This window comes from Fukomys damarensis, unplaced genomic scaffold (genome assembly GCF_012274545.1).
Source record: "Fukomys damarensis isolate Sample0158 unplaced genomic scaffold, DMR_v1.0_HiC HiC_scaffold_8, whole genome shotgun sequence".
Classification (NCBI taxonomy): domain Eukaryota; kingdom Metazoa; phylum Chordata; class Mammalia; order Rodentia; family Bathyergidae; genus Fukomys; species Fukomys damarensis.
In genome coordinates this window covers 3,068,018-3,085,406 of record NW_022900920.1, presented here as the reverse complement: position 1 = coordinate 3,085,406, position 17,389 = coordinate 3,068,018, and the positions used below count along the sequence as shown (strand labels likewise).

Genomic DNA, 17,389 nt, shown 5'->3' with positions numbered 1-17,389 from the left:
GAAAAAATGAGAATCAAGACTTGCCATGTAAAGGTACATGATCCCAACAATGAATGTAACTGTACTGTATCCCTAAATGTACCAATAAACATCAAGAGGGTTCTGCCTGAAAAGATGAAGACAATGAAAACATGGTTTATGTCTTTAACGTTGAAGATTATACACTAATAATAGTATGTTCACTGAATTCCGGAATTAGGAGTGAAGTGGCGGGAGGTAACAAACTAAGAAGCACTGTTTTACATGATTTATAAACACTGAAGTCATTACCCCATAGTAGATATTAAGATATTACACAACACAAATGCAACATTAATATCAAATAAAAAGGACAATGTGATAAGTAGCAAACAAACAGAAATTAAGGTAGGGATAGAAGGCTTTTGTAAGATTAGACACTTGCATGGCGTTTTAGTTATTCTCCCATTGCTCAGACAAAATACTCAACACCCACAAGTTAAGGGAAGAAAAGTTTATTTTAACTCACAGTTTGTAGAGATTTTCAGTCCAGAGTCAGCCCTAAGGCAGGGCAGCATGGCAGAGGGACATAGAGAAGAGAAACAGTCCATACCGTCCGTACCAGGGTAGTCAGGAGGCAGGAAGCCCAGCAGCAAGCCTCCCCTTCCCTCTTATTCCATTCAGGCCACAAGCTTCTTGGTTAGTGTCACTCACAGTAACCAAGGTTGTTCACTCACACTAACCAGGCTGGCCTCTCCCATTATCCACATCCAGAACTATGCTAACCTAATCAGAGGACTAATTTAGTTATCATACATCCTTAATCCATATTACTCACACACCACAGATTCAGCTATCTTGTAAATTTCCTACCTATGAGTGCATGAAGCTTTGGGGGGACATCTAGCTACAAACCATAACAAATGAGTTACAGATTAAATATTATCCATTACAGAAGAAACCTGGAATGCTTAAAGTATCACACTCTTATTTAATTTAGAATTACTTTTACTGTAAAATACAGAAAAGGACCAGGTAGCACCATGATATGCAAATGTTTTTCTGTTTGCCTTTCTGGCTTTGGAATTGAAAACTGTAGGCTCCTGCCTGAGAAAGCTCCATCTCCCTGCCCCTTTACTAATAGTTCCCAGTGATAATATTTGGACAATGATATTTTGGATTCTCATACTGGTAACAATCTTAAGGATTAGAAATCTTCCATCCTACAATTAAACAGAAGCCATAAACTAGCATGAAAGTAAAGTCATAGGGGGAAAAAAATCTTAAAATTTTAAGATTCCCCAACTGGTTACTGTAGATTTGAAAAACTTTGATTCATTTGTTCATATGGTATTCTCCATTACCATTTGCCATTTAGTCAGTGAAAAAGGCAGCACTCGCTTCACTGTCAATCCAGGGCAAGTATTTCTATAATGATCATGCAGGACTCTTGGTAAGAAATTTGGCCTGTGTGTATGTCATAGTCACTCAGAATACCTGAACTGAGCTCTCTCTCTGACACTCTATCTCTGTATTCTCAGGACTACTGGCTCTCGCTACTTTACAAGCGTTTGATTGGCCCCAAAGTCTTGGCAGTGTATGTGGCTGGGCTACAGAGGAAGCCACGGCCAGGCCGAGTGATCCGGGACAAACTAAGGATTTATGCTCACTGCACAAACCACCACAAGTAAGTCCTCATAGAAATGGAACAGAAAGGTCATCCTGATGGGTTTCAGCCCCTCTGAAAATTCTATGCTGTTTGGAACCTCTTCAAGAATCATCTGTGTTCGGTGATATTAATTAAGAACTGCCTCTGGGATCACCATTATTTTGCAGGTTTCAAATGATTCTGCTAAGGAGATGTTTTGTTGCAGCTTTACTCCCCTTTTCATACTTACAGGCTCTATTTGTAAAAAAAAAAAAAAAAATCATAAAATGCATGCTATTTGTTCATCTAACAAATTTTTATTGGGTATTTTCTCTATACCAGTTGATATAATGCCCATGAAGTTTTTTGTGTGCCTAAGCCTACACCAAGGCAAAAGACCATGTCTTGTCCTATGATCCACCTACAGAGTTTAAGGAAAAGGTCTTCATTTATAAAAATGCATGCTGAGAGCTACAGTACAAGGAACCTAGCCCTAGACCAGTGTGTCTCAAACTGGGTACCCCAGAACTAAAAGAGTGTCTAAGGGTAGTCAGGCCAGCTTTAGAACCATTTAAATATATATACACGTGTGTGTGTGTGTGTATATATTCTCAGCTATTTTAGGTGTAAGAAGCTAAATCAAATGTATGCTTCCTTTTAGCGGGTGGGAGATAGGTAGTGAGGAGGAAGATCCCCAGGGTATAACATTCCATTGTTCCATTATGGTTATGTGCAGTTATATCCTTCTCTTCTTGATCTGAACACTAGTTGTTATTAGAGTCATCTTTGAAACAAACAGGAAAGTTAGTTATAAGTAAATAAACAGATAAAAAGTTTTAAAACATGAAGACCATAAGGGAAACTTTTTTAATTGGTCTTAAAGCAAAACCCATCTGGTCTAATATGTCTTTCTGACATCATTTCCTGTTTGAGGAGAGTAGGGTGCCCTAGAAAAAACATCTCTTTCTCTTACTGCAGAGAAAACCTGGGGGCAGGATTGCCAGGGATTGCCCTTCTATGCCTGGGCCTGTGAAGACTATCAAGGTCTGATCAAGGGGAGGGGAAGCACAAAGAGATGTGTGGTCAGATTACACCAGATGCTTCTGCTCAGTCCTTGATGAGACAGGAGCCAAGCCAGCTAATTCCTCATGATAAGCTTTTTCAAAGAATAACTCTGAGCAGAGGGGGCCCAACGGCCAGTTATCTTGCCTGTAGATACAAGTGCCTATTGTAGGTGAGGGGAGGCTGGTTTGGGCAGGGGCCAGAGGCTTTCAACATCCCTTTTGCTCAGCAGGAAGCTCAATCCCATACCTGACAGAGTGACTGCTTTGTGGCCTTGGCCTGGAGTTATCTGATAATCACACAAGGCAACATTGTATTCCTTGTCTCTGCCTAGCCCTAAGGTAACTACCCATAAGGTAGACCCTCAGCTTTGAGAGAGAAAAATTGCTCTTGGCACCTTCTACTCCTGTTGGAAAATACACCAGTCTTGGCCTTTATCCTGCTGGTTTAGGGACCCAAGGAGAAGTGTCTGGTGCCATATGGCAGGATTTGTGTGTCTTCCTTACATATTCTTATTCTGATGTTCAGCCAAGTGTTCTTTGACATTCTCATGGGAAGTTGTCACTAATATTCTGAGTATACCATGAACTCAAGCCCAGCATTCATTATATTCTTAGTGTCTAATATTGTAACTAGCTTGAAGAAGGTCTCATAAAAATGTTTGATAGATGAATAAATGGATGAATGCAGAAACGGGGCATCAATACATTACTGCTGATTTATACTTTTGCTCTTCTCCCCTGTGATATCACCGAGAGGAGGTGGTGTGGTAGAGTGGTTAGTTACATCATTCATACCATGAGTCCCCAACAAATTAGTAAAATCACCTGGATTTGGAACTTCTCTAGAAATGAGATGCCACCAGACTCTTTTTGGTACAATCTCTTCTTTTCCCCATTAAAAAGAAAGGAGAAAAGACTTTCATAATCCGTGTCACACATGACCTATAAAGATAAAAATTGAGGCAAAGGTCTTAGACCCATAAAACATACCTACAATGGATACAATGATCCAGCTAAGGTTGCAGATCTCCTCCACGTATCAGGTGTCAGGTGCCTAAATAGGTAGGCACAAGAATAAAAGTGTGTCTGCCTTTCTCTCTGGAAAGCCAAGTGCCTTATCTGTGCTCCCACATCCTGTACAATAGTCTTAAGAAAAGACCACTGATTTATTCAGTTCGTTTGTGGCCAAAGAGGCTAAAGTCATAGAACTGACCAAGAGTGGGCAGGTTGGCTTCATGCTAATCAACCTTGATCAGTGCTCTGGAAATAAATGTCCTGGGTCAAAATAGGTATTGGATAAGAAAAGATCAACTTACGAATAGAACAATGCAAAGGAAGTGTCTCTTAAAAGAACAACTGCACTCCAACGTGTATTAAAGATTTGCTATGTAACAAGGATCTTGCCAGACATTTGCATTTGTATTATCTTCCTAAATTCTAAAGGTTCTACCCTTAAAGTCATTTGACTCAACATCCTATTGCACACACGACTCCCCTTTCCATCTTCCTGACAATTATACAGCACCTACTCAGAGACTTTACTGCCTCTCCTTGAAGCCTCTTGCACCATGGGTCCTTTCTGACCTAGTGGAGCCTTGTCTCTTATAGTTGATTTAGAAGACAAAGTAAGGTGCTCATATCAACACCAGCAGGTGCTTTTCTGCGTTCTACTCTACAGAAAATTAAGACACTAAACTTAATTAGTAGTTCTCACCCCAGATCTTGTTCAGAGAACAATTAAGTTTTGACAGGGAAACCTTTTTTATAAGCCATTCTACTGGGACAATGCACATTTCTGGGGTGGAGCTGAGGTCCTTAGCCAAGTTCAGAACCAATTGGAACCTGATGGATGTTGAAGCAAAATTGAATCTTTTGGGGTTCAATTTAGTTTACTATTGGCAAAGCACAACTTCCTGTTTTTCAGAAGAAGTTTTTTAAAAGGCTCATAAAAAAAGGTTCCTGAGGCTTCTTGGACATCAAATGACTCTTACAAAAAAATATTTTGATGAGTTAAGTGTAAATGAATCAGAAACATGTGGATTAAATTTCCCTTAAAATACACAGGGGCTTTGAAATTAAGGGGAAAAATGTTTGGCAAAACATTGCCTGACTTTTACCGAACCCAAAACCTTTGCATTAGATTTGGATATAATGCACCAACCCAGTATTCAAGCACATTGACTTTCACTGGGAATGACCATGGACTGCAAAGCATCATCCTCCTTTCTTTTCCCAGACCCCCAGCTTCACTGGAGGTGTTTCTACAACATGACTGTTTTCTATCTGGAGCTCAAGAAGCACCACCCACATGACATCTCCCACTTCTTATATTAAAGATATTCCAATTCAAGTTTTCCTTCCCTGACTCACTTCCTCCTCCTCCCATGGCAACACAGAGAAGACATCAAGCAGGAAAAGAACAGCCAGAAGAGATGAACTCCAGATACATAGATTGGCTGCTGGTGAAAAAGTCTCACTATGAGTGAGGCATAGAGCAAGATGGATATTCTATCCAGACAGCTTCTCTCCAGAAAACACCATTCACAAAGATGACCAAAAGCCACCTGGACTTGACAACATCGGGAGTCAAAAATAGCCTGCTGACCAAGCCTTCAGACACCATTTCCTTAAGGAACAGGAACCCCTTCAGGATTAGTTTTCTGTGGGCAGAAAATATACATTTTTCAAGAATCTGGATTCTCAACACAGTACTCTCAGGTTGATGCTGTAATCTGCAGCCAAGAATGTATCTTCCAGCCAGAAGGCTTCTGCTTCATTTCCTTGCCCATCAGTCAAGCTGGGTGAGGGATATCTAAGATGGTTTTATCTTCAATGCCAGTTTCTACCTGAGGGGGGCCCAAAAATTCTGTGAGAGCTGGTCCACTTTGGTCCCCCAGCTGTATTGGTTTGACTCCCCCAGGGGAACTATGTAAATGGAGATCAGACCATTGCCAAACAGCTTGAAAAGACAGCTTTCCCTGCAGCAGTTCTGTGATTTCAGGTCTCCCTCCCACCCTCCACTTCCCCCGTATCTTACCTTTCTTTCTGCAGGCTCTAAGGGCTCATTCTGCCCCAAATCTGTTGAAGAGAAACTCATAAATGCAAGCATGTGGCTCTCTCCCCCTCTGTTTCTGGCCTTTGAGAGTATTATTTGATAGTTGCTTGCAAAAGAGTTTACTGCAGTCAGCCTGGCAAAACTAGCACCATCCATGCCTATTTTGCTCACACCCTGAGGCCGAGAGTACAATAGTTAATGTCTTCCTCAAGTTTGCACATGTTCATAGCTAAACTGAAAGCCTACTAATGGAATCGAGTTATTCTAGTGATGATCAATGACCGCACAGACTGTCAACATCTTTCTCCAGAGCTGTGGTGACACAGGTCTTCCCAAATCAATTGGCATTCTCTTCTGACTCATTTGGCTACAAAAGCTAGTTAACATGTTGCCAGGAATTAAGAGGAACTGGAGGAGAAAATGTATAGGAGAGGTATTTAAGAATTTATAAATGTAGGTATCTAAAAAGATTTGAGCACAATAATGTGCAAGGTGCAAGAAAAACACTCTGATCCACAGCCTGCAGGTATTCTGGGAGTTCTTCTCATAACCTTAATGATTGTTCTAAGTAAGTGGTCGCCAAACACAGCTCATTGGCCAAATATCTCAGAAAGATTTTAAAATACAGATTCCCACGCCTGGAGTCTAAATGGATTTGAATCAGTTTCCCAGGAAGAACTCTGGCAATCATACTTCTTTGAAAAATCCCAAGTTATCATACTAACCTGCTCTTGGCTGTTCAACTGTTAATTAGCACCTTTAAAAGCAGAGATCAGTGATCCAGGGATCAAGGGGTGCAGTATCTGCAACAAACCATGTTTCCCTTTGGGCAACACTGACTTAAGAGTTTCTCCAAAATCTTCCTTTGAAGGCAGGGCTGGGTCATTTTTTCTGTTTCCTCTCATTAACCTATCCAGATGGGGCCTTGAGGGACCCCTTAAAAACAAGGTCTTTTTTCCTACAGAGAGAAGGAAATCATTATAGTTTTTTTGATACATGCTGAAAGACTCTTACATGTAGGCATATAGTTCTCCCAGGCTTCTGGACATCCTGTACTGGTTTGAAGGAATCCCAAATGGTGAATACTTTTACAATCTTGGGGTAGGTAAAACAGCAAAAGCAGGAATCAAAAAGATAAATTTGACTACACAATTTTTTTAACTTGTATCTATCAGAATACAATGTAAACTGAAATGGACAAAGACAACTGTGGGAAATTTTTGCAGCAAGCATGTATACAAAAGATTTTTATCTTTAACAAATAAGTAGTTTTTGTAAATAAATAGAAAATGGGCAAAGGATATGAACAGGCAGTTTAAAAAAAATAAAATGGCAGATGGGCAAATGAAAAAAATGTGGCACCTCAGTATAAATTGGAAAAATATATAAATTACCACAAATTGAAATCCCACTTCTCACATCAACAAAGATATTTTGAAAGATCAATTTCTGTGTTCTTAAGGATATGAGGAAATGGGTGCTATCAACAGAGTCGGGGGAAGGGAATTTCTAAAACTTTTTGGAGAGTTATTACTATCAAAATGTGTGCATCCATTATAAGTGAAGTTACACTGTGTTAACAAAAGACCCTCGAATCCCCAAGGCTTTCAATAAGCAAATTTATTTCTCATTCACACCACACATCATGGCTCAACTATAGCCCTGCTCTGCCTCATTTTCATTCTAACACTTAGAGCAATAGCTCAGTTTTTCTGAAAGAATTGTCAGCCTTCTGGCAGAGGGAAAAGAAACATGGCAAAACATAGGTGGGCTCCTAAAGTTTCTGCCCAAAGGTTTTAACATTTCTTTCACATTTCACTATACAAAGCAAATCAAGTGGTCACTGTCTGTTTCAGCAGAGTGGAGACATAAAATCTTCCCACAGGCAGGAACATCACAGGGGATTAACTGGAAAACTGGGTGAGGAACCATACAATGCACATTCCCCTTGACCTAATGATTTCAACTTCTAGGATTTTATCCATCAGAAATAATCATAATGTGCAAAAAGTTCATGTACAGTGGAGACTTTCATGGTGCAATTTATGTATGTATGTATTTATTTTGATACCAGGGATCAAACTCTGGACCTTGTGCTTGCCAGGCAGGTGGCAGAGCCACTAAGCTAAATCCCCAGTCCATGGTATAATTTATAATGGATAAATTGAAAACAACACAAAGTGAAATGTACGGGACTAACTAAATAAATTATATTACATTGCTATGGTTGAAAATGATATCATTCTTCTACAAGTTAAAATACATAATAACATGAGAACATGTTTAAGATGTTCTTTAACTGAAAAAAGAGCTGTGTAAACTCTACAATCCAAGTTATATAAAGACAGTAATATTTTTGTACGTCAAAGTACTTAATAAATATTTCTCAAATTAGTAATGGAAAAAAATAGTTGGAGGGTAGTTACCAAAATGTTATATTTCAAAATTCTGTAATTGTTGGAAATTTTATTTTCTTCTTTGTTTCTCTATATTTTACTCAGTTTATTTGATTGATTTCAATCATCATGTTTTACATTCATATTCAGAAAAAAAATATATATATATGTTTTCTAAAATCAGTGCAATAACTTTAAACAAGAATAGAAGGAATGTGGTAGGAAGTAGGTATCTTCTTTTCAGGAAACCACAATATCAAGACCCTCCTCTCTTGAAGGTCTGTTGTGTCCAAGATCCATAAAACAAGATCCCTCTTCTGGGGTGGTCCTGTTTTATGCAGGCTATAAATTATTTAGGTGCATCTAACGGACTGCTTTGTTTCCATTCTCTCTCTCTCTCTCTCTCTCTCTCTCTCTCTCTCTCTCTCTCTCTCTCTGTCTCTCTCTGTCTCTCTCTCTCTCTCATCTTAGCCACAACTATGTTCGAGGCTCCATTACACTTTTCATTATCAACTTGCATCGATCAAGAAAGAAAATCAAACTGGCTGGGACTCTCAGGGACAAGCTTGTGCACCAGTATCTGCTGCAGCCTTATGGGCAGGAGGGCCTGAAATCCAAGTAAGTACAGACCTAGAAATAATTTAAGAGCAAGTAAGGCAGGAGTTGAACAGGAAGAGAGCTGAAGTCACCCTTTTGCTGAAGGAGCCAAGGTTGCTTCTAATTCACTCAGGGGCTTCGTGGGATGGAGTAAGATAAAGAATGCTCTGGAGTCAGGGGACTACTGATTTCCTCCGGAGCCTTGCTCAAGACCCTCTCTATTTCTAGGCTTAGATTCCTCGACTTTAAAGTCAAACTGTGGCAAAACATTATCAATAAAATTATTCTTGGTATTTGAGCAAAACTTTTTTTCATTATGAAAGACTATCACATTGCAACCCATTTGGCATCCTTGGCACCGGCCCACTCAATACTAATAGTGCCCCTGGTCATGTGACAGCCCCAAATCCCGGCTGAGAACCAAATCCCTTCCAGTTGTAATGTTCCATAACACCTGAGATGGCTCTGCACATCTGCGTATCTCATGGGGTTGAGAGGAAGATGGGAAAAGGATCAAAAGTTCAGAGATCCAGAGTTATTCTGCCTCTAACTGTATTCCTTTGGTGCATCGCTGCTTAATCTGTTTCTTCATCTGAACAATAGGAGGCAGATGATATACTGAGAGTTCTGTGGTCCTGCAAACCATAAATATATGATTCTGTGACACTTTCCTGCCTCCTTCAGTCTCTACAGGAGGCTCTTGGTAACACTGATCTACCAACAGAATGCAGCTCTGAGCTACAGGGAGAATGTGCCTAGTCAAGGACAAGACCACCACAGCTCCCCGAGCAAGGCCTCTTAGTAAGGGTATGGGATGCTCTGCAGACTGGGGGCGTTCCCATTCCATTTTTAATGTTTACCAACTATAACAAAGCTGTAAACTTGGAGCAGGTGGCTTGCACTCCCACAGCTGCCCACAAATATTTGTGCTATAATTGTTCACTGTTTCACAGCAACTTTGGTGGCTTGCATTTGGCTTCCAACTGTATGTGCAATGGGAACAAAACACAATCTGGGAAGTCACTTACTGAAACTCTTCAGCCCACCCTAGATCTGCATTTTCACATACTGGCTTTTTTTTTTTTTTTTTTTTTTTTTTGGCTACATGTACATGGCTTCTCCTTTCCTTTCTTAAGAAAAATATTTTATTCTTCTCTTTTCCACTTCCCAGTAGGTCATGATGGGCATACTGAATTCCTGTCCTGTACGTCCCAGCACCACTAATTAATTTTATGGCATGAGAAAGATCATTTAGCCTAATTTCTTGGCCTCAGTTTCCACATCTTAAGAATTCAAAGTTTGCTATATATTTGGTAAAGAGTATTATGGCCCTAAAATTCTCACCCTGAGTCTGATTTTCTAAGGACCATAAATGCATTTAAGCTTCCTGCTACCGTTCAATAATGACCTGCAAAGCCATTTCTGGCAGAAAAGCTGACTCCTTAGCAGTGATTGTAACAAAACAATGTCTCCTGAAACCAAAGAGCTTAGGAGCTAAGCCTGCCCAGTATCAAGAAGAGAAGGCTTTCTGAAAGGGACTGGCCAAATGCTGTAATCTAACAAGTCAAAATGTCACTCCCTGCTCGGCACGAGGCAAGTTATGTAATCTTTGTGAGCCTCAGTTTCCTCTCACTTAGAGCAAAGGAAACAAGGTAATCTACGTAAAGTTCCTGGCACACAGTAAATGCTCAATAAATGTCCACTGCCCTCCTTTTCCTCAACTCAGAACTCTAGTCTGTTAGAAAAGGAGGGAAACAGTTGCTCTGGCTAAGAATGTTATGCAAAAGAACAATCACCTCAGATTTTAAGATACTATGTTAACAAAATATATGTTAAGATTAACAGATATTAAAAAGTATTCTGAATGCTACATAAAACCAAACAGTACAATAGGAGGAGATGGTAGTCAGAAGGCAGCATCTTTCAATGAACTCATTTCTCCAATCTTTCCCCCAGCATCCCTGTGTGTTGGCCTCCGAGATTACTCTTCTTCTATTTGAACCTAGCCAAACTTTCTCCCTGTCCTGCATGTATCTGTCCTTCAGAGTAACTGACTCTTACTGACTAGCAATATTCAGGGTTGTTGAATGCTGCTGTCCTGTACTTCACTAAGTCAGCATACTACTGGGGAGTTGTGTTATAACTTTGTGAACAATGAAGGAATGGAATAAAGACAAAGAGAATTTTATTTCACAGGGATCCTGAGAGCAAACAGTAACATGATGTATTTGGGATAACAATGGAGATGGAGTCAGAGGCCTGGTTCTGAGTCCAAATGCTGCTGGCCATTTATCTGTGTGATCAAACCTCAGCTTTGTTATCCATCAGGTAGGGTATTTTGAGAATCAAATTAGAAGAGGGTATAAAATAAAGCATCCCACAAATGTAATCCCACATACAGACATATATCTATAAATATAAATATTCACATGATCTTACACATTGTATAGAGAGTTTTGATTAGGGTATAAAGACAACTAGATTGCAGCCTCTGACCTTGCCACTCATTTTACTGTAAAACCTTGGGCCCTAAACTCACATCTCTAAGTCTGATCCTTTCCCCAAAGCCACTGCTAGCTTTTCATCTTTCCTAATTTAGGCCTTAGGGCTCTGACCCTGTGCTGTACCATCTTGGACTGTTAGCTGCCAAGCAGAGACAGGCAGCTGCAGATTCAGCCCCACATCCAGTGTTCTACTAGGTAATTGCTCAAGCGTTTGTGCCCTCAGTGGTTCTGGGATGGGGAGAGGGGGTCTCCCAGGAAGGGTGTGGTTTTAGTGAACCAGATTATGCAGAAAAGGATGAAAGGAAGTCAGGAGCGGTGGTGCACACTTTAATCCCAGCACTTGGGAGGCTGAGAGAAGATCGCCATGAGTTTGAAGCCATCCTGAACTACACGGTGAGTTCAAGGTCAGCTTGAACTACATAGTGAGTCCCTGTCTCAAAAAACTGAAAAAAACGAAAAGAAAATGAGAGGAAATGTTAGGAAGTGGTTTTAGTTGGTGTCTCTTCTATAAGCTGCTGGGGCCAGGTTCTGCATTCTGTGCATTCTAAGTCTATGTTCTTGTACACTCTGAAGGCATAGTAGCTCAGAAGAGGCTGAAGAGTTTTAGGGAAAGAGGAAAAATGTAATTTGCTTCTCTGCAGGGGGTAGGGGAGCATGAAAAGGACATAGAACAAATCAGTCTCATTAAAACCACCACTTGGCCACTTTGCTGTGGGGTTTCAGGAATGAGATAATAGAAAATGCTTTTGAATGGCTGAGAACATAGAGTAATTCTTATTCTCTTAGATTTGCCAAAAGGCTGGGAACATTTGAAGTTTCTGAAAGGGTATCCCTACATGAACTTGTAGCTAAGGTACATCAGCCATTGTACAGGAAACACCCTGGGCCAACAATCAGACACAGTCCAGGAACTGAACTAAACTAGGAGGATTGCAAGTTCAAGCCCAGCCTTGGCAGTTTAGCAACTTGGCAAAACCCTATCTCAAAGTAAAAATATAAAAAGGGATGGGGATGTAGTCCAATGCAAAAGCCCTAGGTTGAATCCCCAATATCACAGAAAAGAAAGAAAAGGAAAGAAATCAGCTGTACCTAAGATATCAAATCTCCAATATCTTTCAACAAAGAAGCAACTTGAAGCTGGACCCAAAAGCCAACTTATATCAAAAATAAGAGGGCTGCCCAGGATTTAGCTCAGTGGTTCAGCAACCTGCCTTGCAAGTGCAAGGACCCAAGTTCAATACCTGGTACAGAAAAAAAAAAAAAAAGAGGACTCACTTTTCAAGGAACAACTCAAACACAAATCAGGTGTTCGATAAGATCATAGGGTTCTTCTCTATATATCATATTTATTTTTTTGCATTAAATAAATATAAATTTTATTAAAAACACTCACATAGTGTTATCAGTAATGATATAATAATAAGCAGCTTTCAAATAACCTGCATTCTTAACATTACAATACTTTACAGTATTTATAACCATCCTTAGATTTTACAAACACAACATCTCATGAAAATGAAATAAGACTAAGTTAAAAAAAATAAAGCAAAGAAATATGCACACAGAAGTTCATTATTTTAGCGTCCAAATGCAAACATTTCCTACCAAAGTTAGCCACTAGCTTTTAGATGTGAACTGTACATCACTGTGTGTCAATCAAGATGAAAGATTCATTCAGGTAAAGTTGCCACCACTGAATCATTTTCAAGGATGGCTACACTCAACCTGACATTCCCACAGAAGCAAACTGCGCCACTGGCTTCCTATTCACTGGGGCAGGCCAGATTAGAGATCTGTTATTTACAATACGTTGCCCAGGTTCCTTCCTGTCTAACCTCTTCCCACTTACCCAAACTACATTTCCTGCTCTAGTTTGCCAGTAGTTTGAAAATGGCAGTGGATGACATGGTCACCAAACAGTCATTGGATGGCTCACTATCACCAAACCCACGTGCCCTGCTTTGGGTTAGAGATTATGGTGCATGGACAACAGTATAACCGTATGGTTTGGATGCAAAGCAAATGGTTTAAAATTGCTTATGAATTGGACACAGCCAAAAGGTTGAAAGCTTTTTAAAAGACAAAAATCATCTTATAAAGATTTGGCCAATAGAAACCAAAGGCTCCCACTGATTAAAGAGCTGACCAATGGAACCCAAAAGTCTGCAATGATTAAAGATTTAACCAATAAAACCCAAGAGCTTTCACTGATTTAAAATTTGAAAAGCTATATATCATATTTAATTCCATCCTAAGGGGAGACAATCCAAAAGTTAGGAATGAAGGAAACATTTTTCTTCACTTGGCTGCTTTAACACATTGACCTGAGTAAACAGGCAGATGCTAAGAATCTTGAGGTAGAGTAACATTTTGAGGTGATGTGGTTTTTTCCCCTGATCTCAGACATTCTGTGACTAAACCATCTAGACCAGGGGATAGCCCATGTTTAGGAGTGGCCACAATTTCAATCTGTCTGAATACTTCATTTTGCCTATTGCTGTGACTTTATGGATAATAGCTTTAATAGTCATTACGTCATTTAAACTTTTGACCAATGCTATGAAATACGTTCTTGCTTCCCTCTCACTTTAAAGAAACTGAGTCACCATGAAGTGACATTCAAGAGTCACACAACTACTAAGTGAAGAGTCTATAAAGCAGCTAGCATGCAGTTCTCCTGACTCCTAGTCCCACACTGTGCTACTCCAGTAATCTAGTTATGTGTAATAATGATTCAGAGGACTGATGTATGGAATAAATAACTGAGCTCTGCCATAATGCACTCTATTCATTTCACTTTAAGCAAGAGGTCAGGAATTATAAGTAGACAGATTAGGAGAAATCTGAATTTAAAATTCAGTGTGACTGCTTCAGATCAGAATGTCCCTTGAAGCTGGGGCGTGGTGGTGCACACCTGTAATCCCAGCACTCAGGAGGCTGAGGCAACTCAAGGATCACCTTGAGTTGAAGGCCAGCCTGGGCTACCATAGTGAGTTCAAGACCAGCCTGAGCTACATAGCAAGACCCTATCTTATAAAACAAAAGCAACAGCAAACCAGAATGGCCCTTGATCTTCCTAATCCTAGGCCACATCATCATATGGCCTTCAAGATATAGTTAATGTGGGATATGTAGGACTCTGAGGTCCCTTGAAGAAATCATCTCTGTTTTTAGCATCAAGCAATCTGTAGGTGGTGCCATAATAGAGGTGCAGATTGTTTCTGCTTTGGGGCTAGTTCCATACTAATGTTTACATTTCATATCCAAATGAACCTCTTCTTTAGCCACTGTTTTTACCTGAAAGAAGCTCAAGGTCCCTGTGAACTGAAAATCTTACTGCCTACACTGTGAAGAAACATAGTTTTTCTTCTTTTTCTACATATTCTTCATTTTGTTCATCTCTCTCTTGTGCTTTGAATTTGCCCTCATTAAATCCTGTACCAAAAAAAATTGGCATCTAACTGCATTAGCCAAACAGAATGGTTTTGAATGTGCTCAAGTAACATCTAGGTGCTGAGACTTTTAAAGTATCTTCTCATACCTGTTGTCATCTCTGGATTCAGAGCCTGGCTAGTGTGAAAAGTCTTGAGAACCAAGCTTTCCACTTCCCGGCCCTTCAAAATCTCGCTCTCATAAGTGGAAACACCAAATTGCATTTTGGACATGAAGAGACCTGGTAAAATGCTCTTGGCCAATTGGCTATCTAGCCATTGATCCCAGCATACTCAAAGTATGTACATGTTTGAACTCTATACTGCTGATAGTACTTATATTTTTTTTTTCTTTTGGCAGTACCAGGGATTAAACTCAGAACCTTGCACTTGCCAGGCAGGCATGGAGCCACTGAGCTAAAACCCCTGCCCCAGTACTTGTATTTTTTTTCCCCATTGAGTTTATTGGTACATTTTAGGTATACAGTACAGTTACATTCATCATTGGGATCTTGTACCTTTACATGACAGGTCTTGGTTCGCATTTTTCCCCTTACCCCTGACCTCCCTTCACCCCCTCCTCCCTTCCCCATTTACAAACACTTTATTTCCATTTTTTCATTTTCTCATATTTTTTTCTTTTTCCTTATTACCTCTCCCCTACCCTTCCCACTTTCCCTACACCTTTAGCCCTTTTCTTGCTATTTCACATTGTCAATTATACCATTAGGATCTTATGTACAATTATAGTTTTTCACACCAGAGAAACTATTCAGTATTTACATATGTGTGACTTTATTTATTTCACTTAAGAGTATATCCCCAATATGCATCCATTTTCCTATGAATGACTCTAATTTCTCATTCTTTATGGCTGAATAGTATTCCATTTTATAGAAAAACCACAGCTTCTTTATCCAGCTTCCACCTGATGGGCAAATGGGCTGTTTCCAAGTTTTAGCTATTATAATCTGTGCTGTTATAAACATGGGTGCACATATATCACTGTGGTATGATTCTTTTAATTGTTTTGGAAAGATACCCAGCGGAGGGATGGCTGGAACCTCTAATGGAACCTCTAGTCCCAGCTCTTTGAGGTATCTCCATATTGATCTCCATAGTAGTTGCACCAGTCTGCACTCCCACCAACATGGAGAACTTCAGAACCTTGCACTTGCCAGGCAGGCATGGAGCCACTGAGCTAAAACCCCTGCCCCAGTACTTGTATTTTTTTTCCTCATTGAGTTTATTGGTACATTTTAGGTATACAGTACAGTTACATTCATCATTGGGATCTTGTACCTTTACATGACAGGTCTTGGTTCGCATTTTTCCCCTTACCCCTGACCTCCCTTCACCCCCTCCTCCCTTCCCCATTTACAAACACTTTATTTCCATTTTTTCATTTTCTCATATTTTTTTCTTTTTCCTTATTACCTCTCCCCTACCCTTCCCACTTTCCCTACACCTTTAGCCCTTTTCTTGCTATTTCACATTGTCAATTATACCATTAGGATCTTATGTACAATTATAGTTTTTCACACCAGAGAAACTATTCAGTATTTACATATGTGTGACTTTATTTATTTCACTTAAGAGTATATCCCCAATATGCATCCATTTTCCTATGAATGACTCTAATTTCTCATTCTTTATGGCTGAATAGTATTCCATTTTATAGAAAAACCACAGCTTCTTTATCCAGCTTCCACCTGATGGGCAAATGGGCTGTTTCCAAGTTTTAGCTATTATAATCTGTGCTGTTATAAACATGGGTGCACATATATCACTGTGGTATGATTCTTTTAATTGTTTTGGAAAGATACCCAGCGGAGGGATGGCTGGAACCTCTAATGGAACCTCTAGTCCCAGCTCTTTGAGGTATCTCCATATTGATCTCCATAGTAGTTGCACCAGTCTGCACTCCCACACACATGGAGAACGGTTCCTTTCTCCCCACAACCCCGCCAACATTTGTTATTGGTTGATTTCTTGATAGCAGCCATTCTTTATGGGGTGAGGTGGAATCTCAGTGTTGTTTTCACGTGCATCTTCCGAAGTACTTGTATTTTTTAAACTATGATTAACCACATGTAATTGCTACAAGTTTCTATTATCTTTATTTGTCTGGGATCATTCAAATTAGTTTCTTTTTAAAAATAAACCTCTCTATGGAAGTTCTATAGTTATTAGCAGATGACTTTTTGGAGGATAAAATTTTGAAGGAAACTTATGGGTCAAGAATTTTCTTCTATAATGCTCCTGACAGCTTTCAGCTTCTGATTGATGAGACAGCTCAGCTCCTGAATTGGCCCACTCTAGAACCAGACAGCTCTCCTTATATGAGGCAAAAGGATGTTTTCTTTCATATCTATTCTTGCTTTAGAAAAATCAAGCAGTGCAAATAGATACATTCTTCTTTACAACCATTTTTCAATATATCTCCCCTTAGAATTCTAATACTCAAACTAACACCTCCCAGATCCTTCAATCATCCCTCAAATGGCTTGGTTTATACCTTGCTCACCTTGGATTAATGATTACCTTGAATCCATCAACCTCTAGGATCTTATAGGATTCACTTTTCAGTTTCTTACCTCAATCAAGCTTAGTTGAAAAGGTTTAAGGAGGAGTAGGAAATGTGAACATCTTATTATGATTCACCTCACCAACACAGTGCAGTAACATTTTTACATCTTTGCCAACTTCAAAATGGAAATCGGTATTATTTTAATT

The 17,389-nt window shown here is 39.7% G+C and overlaps 1 protein-coding gene across 3 annotated transcripts in view; it reads left to right on the top strand.

The window, feature by feature from the left end:
• The window catches only part of Hpse2 (heparanase 2 (inactive)), a 770,839-nt gene that overhangs the window by 737,265 nt on the left and 16,185 nt on the right, over positions 1-17,389 (top strand). For all 3 annotated transcript variants that reach the window (XM_010638523.2, XM_010638522.2, XM_010638521.2), the window contains 2 exons: positions 1,500-1,645; positions 8,593-8,739. In XM_010638523.2, the coding sequence (XP_010636825.1) occupies positions 1,500-1,645; positions 8,593-8,739 (293 nt within the window). The remainder of the gene's footprint in view (positions 1-1,499; positions 1,646-8,592; positions 8,740-17,389) is intronic.